At 49.8% G+C, this 12,244-nt stretch overlaps 1 protein-coding gene across 1 annotated transcript in view; it reads left to right on the top strand.

Moving 5' to 3' along the window:
• The window catches only part of ADGRD1 (adhesion G protein-coupled receptor D1), a 224,765-nt gene that overhangs the window by 72,229 nt on the left and 140,292 nt on the right, over positions 1-12,244 (top strand). The window contains 5 exon segments of the mRNA XM_033220087.1: positions 1,202-1,266; positions 2,737-2,889; positions 7,843-7,902; positions 10,719-10,836; positions 11,766-11,876. Of these exon segments, the coding sequence (XP_033075978.1) occupies positions 1,202-1,266; positions 2,737-2,889; positions 7,843-7,902; positions 10,719-10,836; positions 11,766-11,876 (507 nt within the window).

Raw genomic sequence — 12,244 nt, 5'->3', positions numbered from 1 at the left:
AGTACTGACCGTCTGTCACCCTGGCCAGGTGTCCCCTCTCCCCCACCACTGGAATGGACAGCAGCTCTTTCTGTAGAGAGGAAGGAGGTTGAGTTCAGAGCCGTGCAATCTGAAAGCATGTGTCTTTGGGCCCTGGAAACACACTCAGCACATGGGAACTGGGACCGACTGAGGACCTGGCAGATTCTCATTTTCATTCCAGTCTCCGTGCTCACTGCTTGCAAGGGTGGGCAGGATCACTGGACCGAATTTCACCATCCCTCACTCTGCTTTGTGGACACACACGAGTTAAATGTGAGTTTGACGTGACTCCTCTGTAACTCATTGGCACCTGAGGAGTGAATGTCACCCTGACTTGGAGAACAGAGCGGTGCTGGGGTCCAGTTCTCGGCAGCATCACACCTTCTGCGTTCACCAGCGGCCCCACCCCACCCAAACCCAAGGGCTCAGTCACTCCTGCAGCCAGCCAGGGGTGATGATGTCATTTCCTCAGCTCATCCAAAGCAACTTCAAGAGATTTTCTGAAAATGAAGTAGAATATCTGGTTAAGTCTGTGTTCTCATCAGGAAATAGCAGGATTAGAAGTAGTTGGGGGTGAACAGGCCGAGAACAGCAAATCTTGGCTTAGTCTTCAATCTTAAATGTCTTTATTGTTTGTAATTATTCATCATTAACCCCATGCGGGCTGAGTGCAAAGGATAGCTGGGATCCTCGGGCTGGAAGGGCTCAGGAAGACAGTTTGCTCCACTGCTTTACTGGAGCCTATTCTCACTTCATCGATCTCGGAGGAGGGCGCTCTCAGGGCTCCTGTCTGTGCCGGCCCAGCGAGTTGCAGTCCTCCTCATTTCATTTCCAACCAGTCTGGATGCAATTGAAATCTATTTCTTTTGGTTCTTTATTTATTCGAAATCGGTAATCCTTGTACAAAATCATCTTTTGATATGCTGACTTGCACGAAGGGTGTTCAAAAGTGATTGAGAATACAAACAGAAAAGTAATGTGACCTGGGAAAATCCATATGGCCGACCCATTCAGCTGATTTCTTAGCCCATAATTTATCTCCAGCAACATTCCAACTCAAAACATTCTCAGCCTCTCTTCCATGTGTCTGAAGCCGGTACATTTTTAACAAGGACAGGTCTTTCTCGTGGTGAAAAAAGTGACCATGTTTTAGTCCTTAATCCAGCATTATTTTTTCCAGGAAAGCATGCTTTATTGTCTTCAACGCTGCCAAGCCTCTCCGTGACACCCACAGCAAGCCCCATGGTGAGCAGATGCATCTTCCTTGGCCCCCCCGGCCCCCCGCTGACGTCCTTCTGCTTGGGGTGTTTGCTGGGAGACAGAAAATTCCGTTAGGTGTCTGGGCTCTTTGTTATCGGCAGTACATTGTCTGGGAAGAAATAACAAATGGAGGCGAAGCCAACTGCAGCACTAATTCTTGGTGCGAAGAGTGACTGAGGGGAAAACTCTCAGTTCCTGCCACCAGGAGCCTCAGGTGCCCAAAGGAAATGCCGTGGCACCGTGGGCCGTGGGCTCCATGAGTGGGGAGTGAGGAACCTGCCCTGCTTGGCTTCTTTCTGTGCCCTTTTCGTTTGATGTGAGAGGAAAAGCTCAATTCATATAGAACAATTCTTGTCTGGAATTAGTGTTTGTAATCAAAGAACTGTCCTTTCTTGAGAATGTTAATATAATAGTGAGTGCACGACTCTGACCCGTCTGCTTGGGTCCAAATCCAAGCTGCACCACTTATTTTTGTGTAAGCCTCTCTGTGCTTAGTTTCATCCATCAGATGGGGACTTATTTCATAAGGTTGTTGTGAGGATGAAATGTTAATACAAGCAAAATATTCACAAAAGTGTGAGGGACATAGGAGAAGCTATATTACTATCATGGTATAAAAACATTTGACCAGCTGGGTGTGGTGACTGCGCCTGTAGTCCCAGCTGCTCAGAAGGCTGAGGCAGAAAGATTGCTTGAGTCCAGCCTGGGCAACATAGTGAAACCCCATCTCTATAAATAAAAAAAGAGAAGCGAGGCACAGTTGCTCATGCCTGTAATCCCAGCAATTTGGGAGGCTGAGGCAGGAGGATCACTTGAGATCCGGAGCTCAAGACCAGCCTGGCCAACATGGTGAACCCCTGTCTCTACTAAAAATACAAAAATGTAGCCAGGCATGGTGATGCATGCCTGTAGTCTCAGCTACTTGGCAGGCTGAGGCAAGAGAATCGCTTGAACCCAGGAGGCAGAGGCTGCAGTGAGCCAGGATAGGTAGAGGCTGCAGTAAGCCGAGATTGTACTACTGCACTCCAGCCTGGGCAACAGAGCAAGACTCGGTCTCAAAAAAAAAAAAAAAAAAATTAAAAAAAGCATTCAAGCCTGTAATCCCAGCACTTTGGGAGGCCGAGACGGGCGGATCACGAGGTCAGGAGATCGAGACCATCCTGGCTAACACAGTGAAACCCCGTCTCTACTAAAAATACAAAAACTAGCCGGGCGAGGCGGCGGGCGCCTGTAGTCCCAGCTACTCGGGAGGCTGAGGCAGGAGAATGGCGTAAACCCGGGAGGCGGAGCTTGCAGTGAGCTGAGATCCGGCCACTGCACTCCAGTCCGGGCGACAGAGCGAGACTCCGCCTCAAAAAAAAAAAAGCATTCAACCCAGAGTAGGACACATTAAACTTCTGTATAATATTTTGATTTTAGTTCTTAGTAGAAACTCATGTTGCCAATTTCTTTCAGATGCCCACAGATGCCTACCATTCCATCATAACCAACCTGACAGAGAGAAAAACCTTCCAAAGCCCCGGAGTTATACTGAGTTCCCTCCAAAATGTATCCCTCAGCTTACCCAGTAAGTCCCTCTCGGAGCAGACAGCCTTGAATCTCACCAAGGTAAGGCTATTTGATGTCTGTCTGGTGGACCAGGGGTGGCACCCTCACCGGAACCATAGGTGTTTCTGTTTGATCTAGGTCGAGTTTTTAAAAAGCAGGAACTTGGCCAGGTGTGGTGGCTCACGCCTGTATTCCCAGGACTTTGGGAGGTCGAGGCGGGCAGATCACAAGGTCAGGAGATCGAGACCATCCTGGTTAACACAGTGAAACCCCGTCTCTACTAAAAATACAAACAATTAGCCTGGTGTGGTAGCAGGCACCTGTAGTACCGACTACTCGGGAGGCTGAGGCAGGAGAATGGCGTGAACCCGGGAGGCGGAGCTTGCAGTGAGCTGAGATCACGCCACTGCGCTCCAGCCTGGGCAACACAGCAAGACTCCATCTCAAAAAAAAAAAAGCAGGAACTTTTACTTAAAAGTTTGGGTTTCGGGCTTCTCATGAATGACCAGCTGGTGTGGCCCTTCTGGCCAGCTCTGTACAGCTCAGTGGAGCCTCCTTTAGGGGCACTTGAGTCTTTGCTGTGGTTTCCCAGTGCCCAACCTACCTGGTCCCCCTGTGCAGCCACCTGGCGCTGGTGAGTGTGTGGGTTGGCAGCTCCTAGTCTAAATAAACTCTGCTACTTCCTGGCAACGATAACAGGTGGAGGGGCCTCACTGGCAGATCCAGCCATGGGGCGTGGATCACAGCCTGTGCACAGTGGGAATCCCCAAAGCTATCGAAACACTTAGAGAATGCGACATTTATGGCATTAAAATCAATATGCTTTCTCTTTTTACTCCTTCAAATAGTTTCCAGGTGAAGGCAGAGGGTGGATCGTGGGCTCTCGTGGCCTTGCTGTCTTCTGTTTCAGGGCTAGGGCTTATCTTGGTGAATGCAAAGACAGAAGGGGTTTTGAGACTGGCTCACCTTGAAAGCACAGCATATGGGTTAGCAGCAGGGTACATGGACCCCCATTGCCGCATTGACCTTTGATCTGCAGTTACTCTGTGGCCTTGGTCAAGTGACGTAACATCTCTGCTTCACTTGGCTCCTCTGAGATGTGGAGGAAATAATAACAGCGCCCACTTCATCGGGGGTAAGTGGGTTCCTATGTGCACAGAACAGTGCTGGGTACGTGGTGAGCACTTTTCAAGTGTTCTCAATTCTTACTGATTTCCTTGCTGAAGTTATACCTAAAGAAGCACAGGCAGAGAAATGTGTTCAGGGACTTGAGACGTCTTGGAATGGAGGGAGGTTCCCGTCATCTTTTCTGTCCACATAAGAGAAGTTAGACTTCTCAGATTTCATTCATTCATTCATTCATTCATTCATTTATTCATTCATTCATAGAACATGCTAGATTCTGGGGATTCAGGATGACCAAGTGCTACTACTCCCTGCTTTCAAGAGGCTCAGGGTTGAGGGAGTGATGGCAGGTCACGGAGTCTGAGAGGGCCTTGAAAGGGAACCACATGGAGCTGCGGGACTCAGCAGTTCTGGAGTCAGAGAGACCTGACTTTGACCCCAGCTCCACCACTCCCGGCTCTGTGTCCGTGGGCAGGTTATTTAACCTCAGCACACTTGCTTGCCCACTGTGACATGGGGACAATGAGAGCGCCCACATCTCTCAGGTGCTTCTGGCTGGGAGATACAGAGGCCTTTGCTTAGCGGACTTGGACTTCAGGCCATGTACTTGCTTCAGGCAACAGGAAGCCCAGAGGTGGGAATCCTAGGATTCACTAACTCAGTCTTCACTCGCTGCAGGGGCTGGATAGGCACCGCTACAGTTCTCTCGGCACTCGGCCCCTTTCTCGCCCAGATGCAGGTCCCCAGCACCCTCGCCTTACCCTAGCACATCCAGAAGGGAAAGAACTAGTCGGGGGACTCCCTCCCAGTCAGGGGGAAATGTTTCCCATGGTTCCCTTTGCTGAGGCCCCCCCTCAAATCTCATTGGCCAGAGCTGGGCCACATGACTGCACCTGGACCAATCACTAACCAAGGGGAGTGTGATTGGCCACTGGCTCAGCCAATCATGAGCTCTAGGGTGTGGCCAAAGGCTGTCCAGTGTGGGAGCACTTCCGGGCTCTGAAGGGAAGGGTCCTCGGGGTGTTGGGTGGAAAGAGTGGGTGTAGACAAGCTGGAAGGTCCTTATGCATGTACGCACGGGACCGGGTGTGAGACACTGAGACTGGGCTTGGTATGCAGTAAGTGCTTTATAAATACTAACACTCTTGTTTTTATTGAGATGGGCTACCAGGGGTCACTGTAACAAGCGGTGCCTTCTATGCGGTTAGCACTTAATAAACGCTCACACTTTGGGCACTAGTGCTCTGCCTCTAGCTAAGGTATGCAGTCGGGGCTTAATGCCCACTCTGGGCACTGGCGCCCCCTCCCCTCTAGCCATAGTACACAGTCAGTGCTCAATAAACACCCACTCTGGGCATGGGCACCCTCCCCTCTGACTAGCCATGGGTACCCTGAAGCATCCTCAGGAACGTGCAGCAGACACTTAGCAGGCTCCCTCTGTGTTTCCGGGTGTCTAGGGAAGGAGGGAGTCCAAGCGAGGATTAATTAATTTGACGAATGTTGATTAAACACCTACTTGTGTGTGGGTTGCTTCATTAATTATAAAATGGATGGCTTAATGAGCCACAGTTGCATTCTCATGAGTGGGTTCACTGATGACTTTATTAATTAAGCACATCGTGCAGCCTCCGCTGTCTGCCAGCTGCTGGGCTTGGTGCTGGGGATGTGTGATGGATATGCCGGGCATTGCCCCTGCCCTCGTGGGGCTTGGGGCCTAGGGCGTGTCCAGTTCTCTGGAAAGCTGCCTGTGGGGTGCTGGTCCTAAGGGTCACCCCTCAGAATCTTGTAGAAGTGTGTGTCCTGCCCCAGGGCAGGCCTGGAGCCACTGTGGCCCACCGCCTGCCTGGCTCTGTGATCTCTTCATCACTGGCAAGAAGGGTCTGTCTCGCACCTGACACTGTAGTGGCAGCAGTTAACCGTGTCATTGTGGCCCACACCACCCAGCAGGTCCCTGAACTGAGTGTGATACAAGTCGCTTTCTTTTTTTTTTTTTGAGACAGAGTCTTGCTCTGTCACCCAGATTGGAGTGTAGTGGCATGATCTTGGTTCACTGCAACCTCTGCCTTCTGAGTTCAAGCGATTCTCGTGCCTCAGCCTCCCGAGTAGCTGGGACTACAGGTGTGCACCACTACACCTGACCAATTTTTGTATTTTTAGTAGAGATGGGGGTCTCATTATGTTTCCCAGGCTGGTCTTGAACTCCTGACCTCAAATGATCCACCCGTCTCAGCCTCCCAAAGTGCTGGGATTACAGGTGTGAGCCACCGCGCCTGGCCCCATTCTGCAAGTTTCTATGGTGTCCTGGCTTCTCACCTGTCCACTCAGCTGGACAGGAAAATGGCAAGGAGTCATTTCCTGTACTGTACCGTGAGGCGCTGATTAGCTACATGTGGCTCGTCCAACTAGAGATGTGCTGTGACTGTAAGATGCACACTGGATTTCTAAAACTTTGTGCAAAGAAAAGGGAAATATCTAGTGATTTCATATGGATTCTGTATTGAAATGATAATATTTTAGGTTTTTGAGCTAAGTAAAATACATTATTAAAATTAATTTTACTTTTTTTTTCTACTTCTTAAAATGTGCTGGCTGCTAGAAAATTTTAAATGATAAATGTGGCCCATATTATGGTTCTATGTGACAGACTGCTCTGGATCAAGAGTCAGCAAACTATGGCCCTTGAGCCAAATCTGGTCCATTGCTTGCTTTTGTAAATAAAGTTTTATTCATGCATGCCCATTTGTTTGTGTTTTGTCTGCGGCTGCTTTTGCACTGCCATGGTAGAGTTGAGTGTTTGTGACACAGGGCATGGTCCTTGAGGCCTGACCTCGTTCCTGTGTGACCCTTGAAGAAGTTTGCTGCCCCTGTACCAGCTCAGTGAAGACAGAATGGTGGTTATCCCCTACTTCATTAATACTTAAGGCCTTGCACTCTAAGGTCTCAAAAAATATTTATCTCATAAAGATAAATGAATGAATGATGAGTTTTGATGATGTGTTCTCTAAGTATTTAGTGTCTCAAAGTGTGGAAGAAGGTGAGTATTCTGGAGATGGCGGGTTAGTGGAAATATGGGAGATTTTGGTCAGCCTCTAAGTTTAATTTTGGCGCTGACAGTTGGAGACACACAGTGAAGAGTGTGTGTGAATAATGCAGATGAGTGGAACGGACGTGAGGACATGAGGCAGTGGGGATGGCGGGGTCTGGAGTGGGCTGGGGACACATCTACTAAGGCGGTGCCGCTCAGCTGTGGTCAATTATGGTTCTATGGGAATGTGGGCTAGGGGGTGTCCAAGCTTCTGCTTTTTTCAAAAGAAGTAGAAAATCCACGTGTTCTCATTTAAATCTCCTGATTAGGAAGCAGTAGAAATTAATTTCATTGTTTCCTTAGAATAATAGTGAGCCGAACCAAACATGGTTTTAAGGTGACCTGACCAAAGGCCCAAGTAGCTTCTGTTTTCTGGAGAGGTCATTTTCAGTTAACACGAGTGCTTCCACATCAGTTTGCTTTCTCACCCCAAGAAAGGCACATCCAGTAGGCCATGGTTTTCCCATGCGTCTCTCCACTCTGCAGGTTTTCGCTGAGGGCCTGCCATGTCCCCCAGGCGCTGTGCTAGGGCCCCTCCCGTCACTGAGCAGTGTTCATTCTGATGTTCCAGTGCTGGTCACTGACTTGACAGGGCTGCCACAGGAGCACATAAGATAACGTCCATAAAAGGGCTTTGTAACATGTCACGTGGTCCATGACTCAGCTATTTTTGTTGACTGCTGTGTGTAAAACTGAACTGGTGGTTGATAGCGACCCATTGGAAGATGTGGAGGAAAACGGAGGGTCTTCAAGTTTGTTGCTTAAGGACTGGTGCTGAGCAGTGTCATTTTGTCCACCCTTAGACCTTCTTAAAAGCCGTGGGAGAGGTCCTTCTATTGCCTGGTTGGATTGCTGTGTCAGAGGTAAGAGAAAAGAACATGGCCGGTTGCGGTGGCTCATGGCTGTAATCCCAGCACTTTGGGAGGCCAAGGCGGGTGGATCACTTGAGGTCAGGAGTTCAAGACCAGCCTGGCCAACATGGCAAAACCCTGTCTCTACTAAAAGTACAAAAATTAGCTGGGTATGGTGTTAGGCACCTGTAGTCCCAGCTACTCAGGAGGCTGAGGCAGGAGAATTGCTTGAACCTGGGAGGCGGAGGTTGCAGTGAGCTGAGATTGTGCCACTGTACTCCAGCCTGGGCAACAGAGTGAGACTGTCTCAAAAAAAAAAAGAGAGAGAGAGAAAACATTTTGATCTTCAAAACGTATATGCCTTGGGAACCATTTTGTCTTCCTAGAAGTGGCATAATATGGCCCAGTTCACATCCATAAAAAGAATGATGTGTCTCCCAGTCCTGACATCTGGGATATAAGAGCTCATTTTGAGTAGACGTGCAACTGATTCAGAATGCTTTGTCCTCTAAGGCAAAAGAAATGCACGTGTGTCAGTGATGTGGTACTGTCCTAAACATGGAAGAAGGATGGAAGAAGGAAATGATGTTTTTTTTCCCCCATGAGAAATGTGTATTTGGTTCATCTTGGTCATTTTATATAATATGTACTTTTTTTTTTACCATCACATCATTCTTGAATGATAATAGCTTTTCATGTTAAAAGCCACTGTATTTAGTAAGAAAAAGGAGAACACATGACAATATGTACTTCATGATTAAGGTGCCAAAAAAGCTTCTCTTGTTCTCAGTACTCAAAATAGCTAGGAAGGAGAATGAAATAATTTTCCCTTTATTTCAAAAAATAACTATTGATTGCACTTATTTAAAAAGAAAACAAGTAAATAGTTGTGGAGAAGTTAGAAAATGCAGATAATAAAAAACATAAAAATCACTTCAAATCCTAAAACTGTGAGATTATTAACACTCTTGTATATTTCCTTATAGTCTAGTTTTCAATTCACTTATATATATATATGTCTTCAACAGATATATTGTATATTTGATTTAATTTGTTTTTCCTTAATTATGTCAATAACACTTTCCAATGATATTAAGTATTCACCTGCAACATTGTATTAGTCAGGACAGGCCAGGGTGTGCTGCAGTAACAAATAGATCCCCGCATCTCAGTGGCTCAGCACAGTAGAAATTTACTTCTCCCCCATGCAAAGTCCAGAGTGGGTCAGAGGAGCCTCTTCTCCACCCAGATACTCAGGGATCCTGGCTCCATCTGTCTTCTGGTGCTGGCTTCTCAACATGTGGTTTCCAACGTTGCCAGGCAGGGCCAGAGAAGGGTGAGGAGGACTCTTAACTGCCTTGGCCCAGAAGGGTCCCAACCACACCACCATGATATTAAAGTGCTCATTCTCCTAAACCCCGATATTATTTAAAAATGTTTGCCAGTTTGAGAGGCAGAAGTGGCATTTTATTCTCATTATTAATAAGATTGTGTTAGAGTTTACATTTGATAAACTTTTGTTTGAATAACTTCAAGTGGAATGAGATTAGGTTCAACGCTGGCAAAGGGAGAAGAAAAGGCTCAAGAATGTAAGATGGATATAGTCTTACCCAGAAACCAATTCCTTTTTAAAATGTATTACCGTTTTCATGATTTCAAGGGGACTTTGTGTCCAAAGCTGCAGGCTGGGAACATCCAGAGGACAGCCGACAGAAGATCCAGACAGACGTATTTTGTGCATGATTTTGAATTAACTGCTTTTGAATGCAAAATATGCAAATCTGTTACAAAATATGAATAACCAGGAAACTGTCCAGACTCAGGCAGGATCCAATATGCATTAAAGAGAACACAGGAATCGGTCTCTATCCCACAGAACTGCATGCCAGAAGCACAGACTTCCATGTGCTTAACTGGGCCTGGTGACTGAAATCAGGCCATGGGCCTAAAAGCAAATGTCTAAAATTGGCCTCAGCATTCTATTTCCAACTCATGAGGCTCTCCTGGAGTGCATGTTTGTGGGATAATGCTGAGGACTTAGCAGCATGCAGGTTCTTCCCCAGAACTGCGGGACGAAGAGAAGCAGTGAAGGCAGAACTCAGTGGCCCAGCTCAGCGGGGCTTAAGAGAGGCCTCTCCCTTGGTGACGCGTGTCTGAGGATGCGGGCAGTCAGCCCGAGAGCGGACGTGTGCGCTGAGCTTTGAGCACCGGGCCCTGCACTGTCTACAGATTCAGGTGGCCGGGGGGACCCCCTGCTTTCTTGGGGGCAGTGTCTACCAGGATCCTCTGCTCTGCAGCTCAGAAGGAAAGAGGGCTCTCGGAGTAGAAGGCAAGCCCCTGGGAAGTCAAGGCAGCGGGAAGCAGCTTGGGCTGCTGGCACCTCAGAAGCAGCCACCCTTCACGGAGAAGGGGACAGAGCTGTGGGTGTCCCCATGCCAGAGTGGACCTGGGGGGCGATCAGCCCCTCCTTGTGAAGCACAGGGAGGCAGGGGGAGGATCTGGGATGTGCTGAGGGTCCCTCTGTGAGTTCAGGGAGGAGGCAGGACCAGGAGTCGGGTCCCCTCAGTCCCCGTGTCTAAGTGTAGAAACGCAGGAGCCAGCAACGGCTGGGGTGATGGGTCCACCCGGGCTGTGTCCGTGCTCCGTGAGCTCAGTTGGGCGTGTGGCCTCCATGTGGTCCCCTCCTGATCCATGGGAAGGGGCAGTCATGTGACTTCTTCCTTGTGGCTGACGTGGGGAAGCTTGATTTTGTGTGCTTGGTGCACCTGCCTGGTTCCCTGGCTGAATGGGGTGGATTTTCACGGCTCCTGGTTCTTGTGTTGCTGCAGGATAGTGCCGTGGTATTGAGTCTCATCCACACTATTGACACCGTCATGGGCCACATTTCCTACAACCTGCACGCCAGCATGCCCCAGGTCACCATGGAGGGCTCCTCCGCCGTGGCAGGTAGCTGTCGCTTGTAAGGGTGAGCCACATGGCAGGGGCGGGGGCTGGAGGCTGCATTTTACTGCATTTTTACACCCTTAGCAGAGAGCCATGCTCTGTCTTCCTGACTGCTCTGTCTCGCGCAAACCACATTTGGAAGGAAAACCCGTGGTCAGATCAGGGCGGGAGTGATCGGCCATGATGTGCAGACAGGGCCCATAAGCTTTTCCCATTGACTTGGGAGCCAAGCTCCTGCCCTGGTGTGATGGTCTCAGTTCAGAGCGGGAGGCAGAAGCAGCAGTGCCAGCAAGAGTCTGTGGAATAAAAGGGGCGGCCTCGGGTTTCTGGAGTCGGCTTGCTCTCAACTGCGCTCCAGGATAACTGTCACAGTTGTCTAATTGTAGAGGCAGAGGTGATGAACTTTCGATTTTAAAAGTCTTCACCTGGAGCGTATTATCGTGCTGATACTTCGCTGCAAGAGCCAAGCTGGGGAACATGCGCCGAAGCTACACGGGTTAGTTTAGCGGCAGTTTGTCAGCCCAGACCTCTCCCTCTGGGCCATGTTGCCCTGGCCTGCTGCGCTTGGGGAGGAGCCGATGTCACCGCATCGCTGAGCACAGCCCATCCTTGCACCGGCCTTGAGAGCCCGGGGCTGTGCCGGGGCGGAGGGCGCCCCAGGTGAGGAGCTGTGCGTGGGGCCGGAAGGCTGAGCCTCCCCGTGGCAATCACTGTCTGGGGTCTTCATTTCTTTTTCCTTTTTTTTTTGAGGTCATGCTTTCTAAAGGTAATTATACTTCCCGTGGGGAGCGTGTCCTGTCAAAAAGGAAAAGCAAATGGGGTTTTGCAGTCTGATTTCCCGCAGCCTGTGAGCCCTCTGACGGGACTTCCGCTTTCTGACGGGACTTCCGCTCTCTGACGGGACTTCCGCTCTCTGGCTGCTTCCGCCGCAGAGTTTTCCGTGGCCAAAGTCCTGCCCAAGACCGTGAATTCCTCGCATTACCGCTTCCCGGCCCACGGGCAGAGCTTCATCCAGATCCCCCACGAGGCCTTCCACAGCCGCGGTGAGTGTGGCTGCGCCGGACTCCCTTCCGGGGCGGCTCCCACAAGTCTTTCTGAAGAGTCCCCTAGCTTTGGTGGGTGCCCACCGCGCCAGTGAGCTGCGGGGCTCCCCCGGGCCGCCTGCGGGGCTCCCCCGGACTGCCTGTCCTGTCCTGTCCTGCAGGAGAGGGGCTCTGGGCAGCCGTTCTCAAAGCGTGTCCTCGGGCCACCCTCGTGGCCACACTTGAGAGGTTCCTTAGTGATGCTAATGCTCTGCCCACTCCAGGCCCCTGAACTGGAATTTGGGGTGGGGTCTGGGAGCATCTAAACCTGCTCGCCTGGTGAATCCCGCCCACTGGGAAGTCATCCTACCTACATCCTCCTAAATGGG

The sequence above is a fragment of the Trachypithecus francoisi genome, unplaced genomic scaffold (genome assembly GCF_009764315.1).
Source record: "Trachypithecus francoisi isolate TF-2019V2 unplaced genomic scaffold, Tfra_2.0 Lachesis_group11, whole genome shotgun sequence".
NCBI lineage: Eukaryota > Metazoa > Chordata > Mammalia > Primates > Cercopithecidae > Trachypithecus > Trachypithecus francoisi.
The sequence above is the reverse complement of the archived record's forward strand: the minus strand, read 5'-3'. Positions and strand labels throughout refer to the sequence as shown.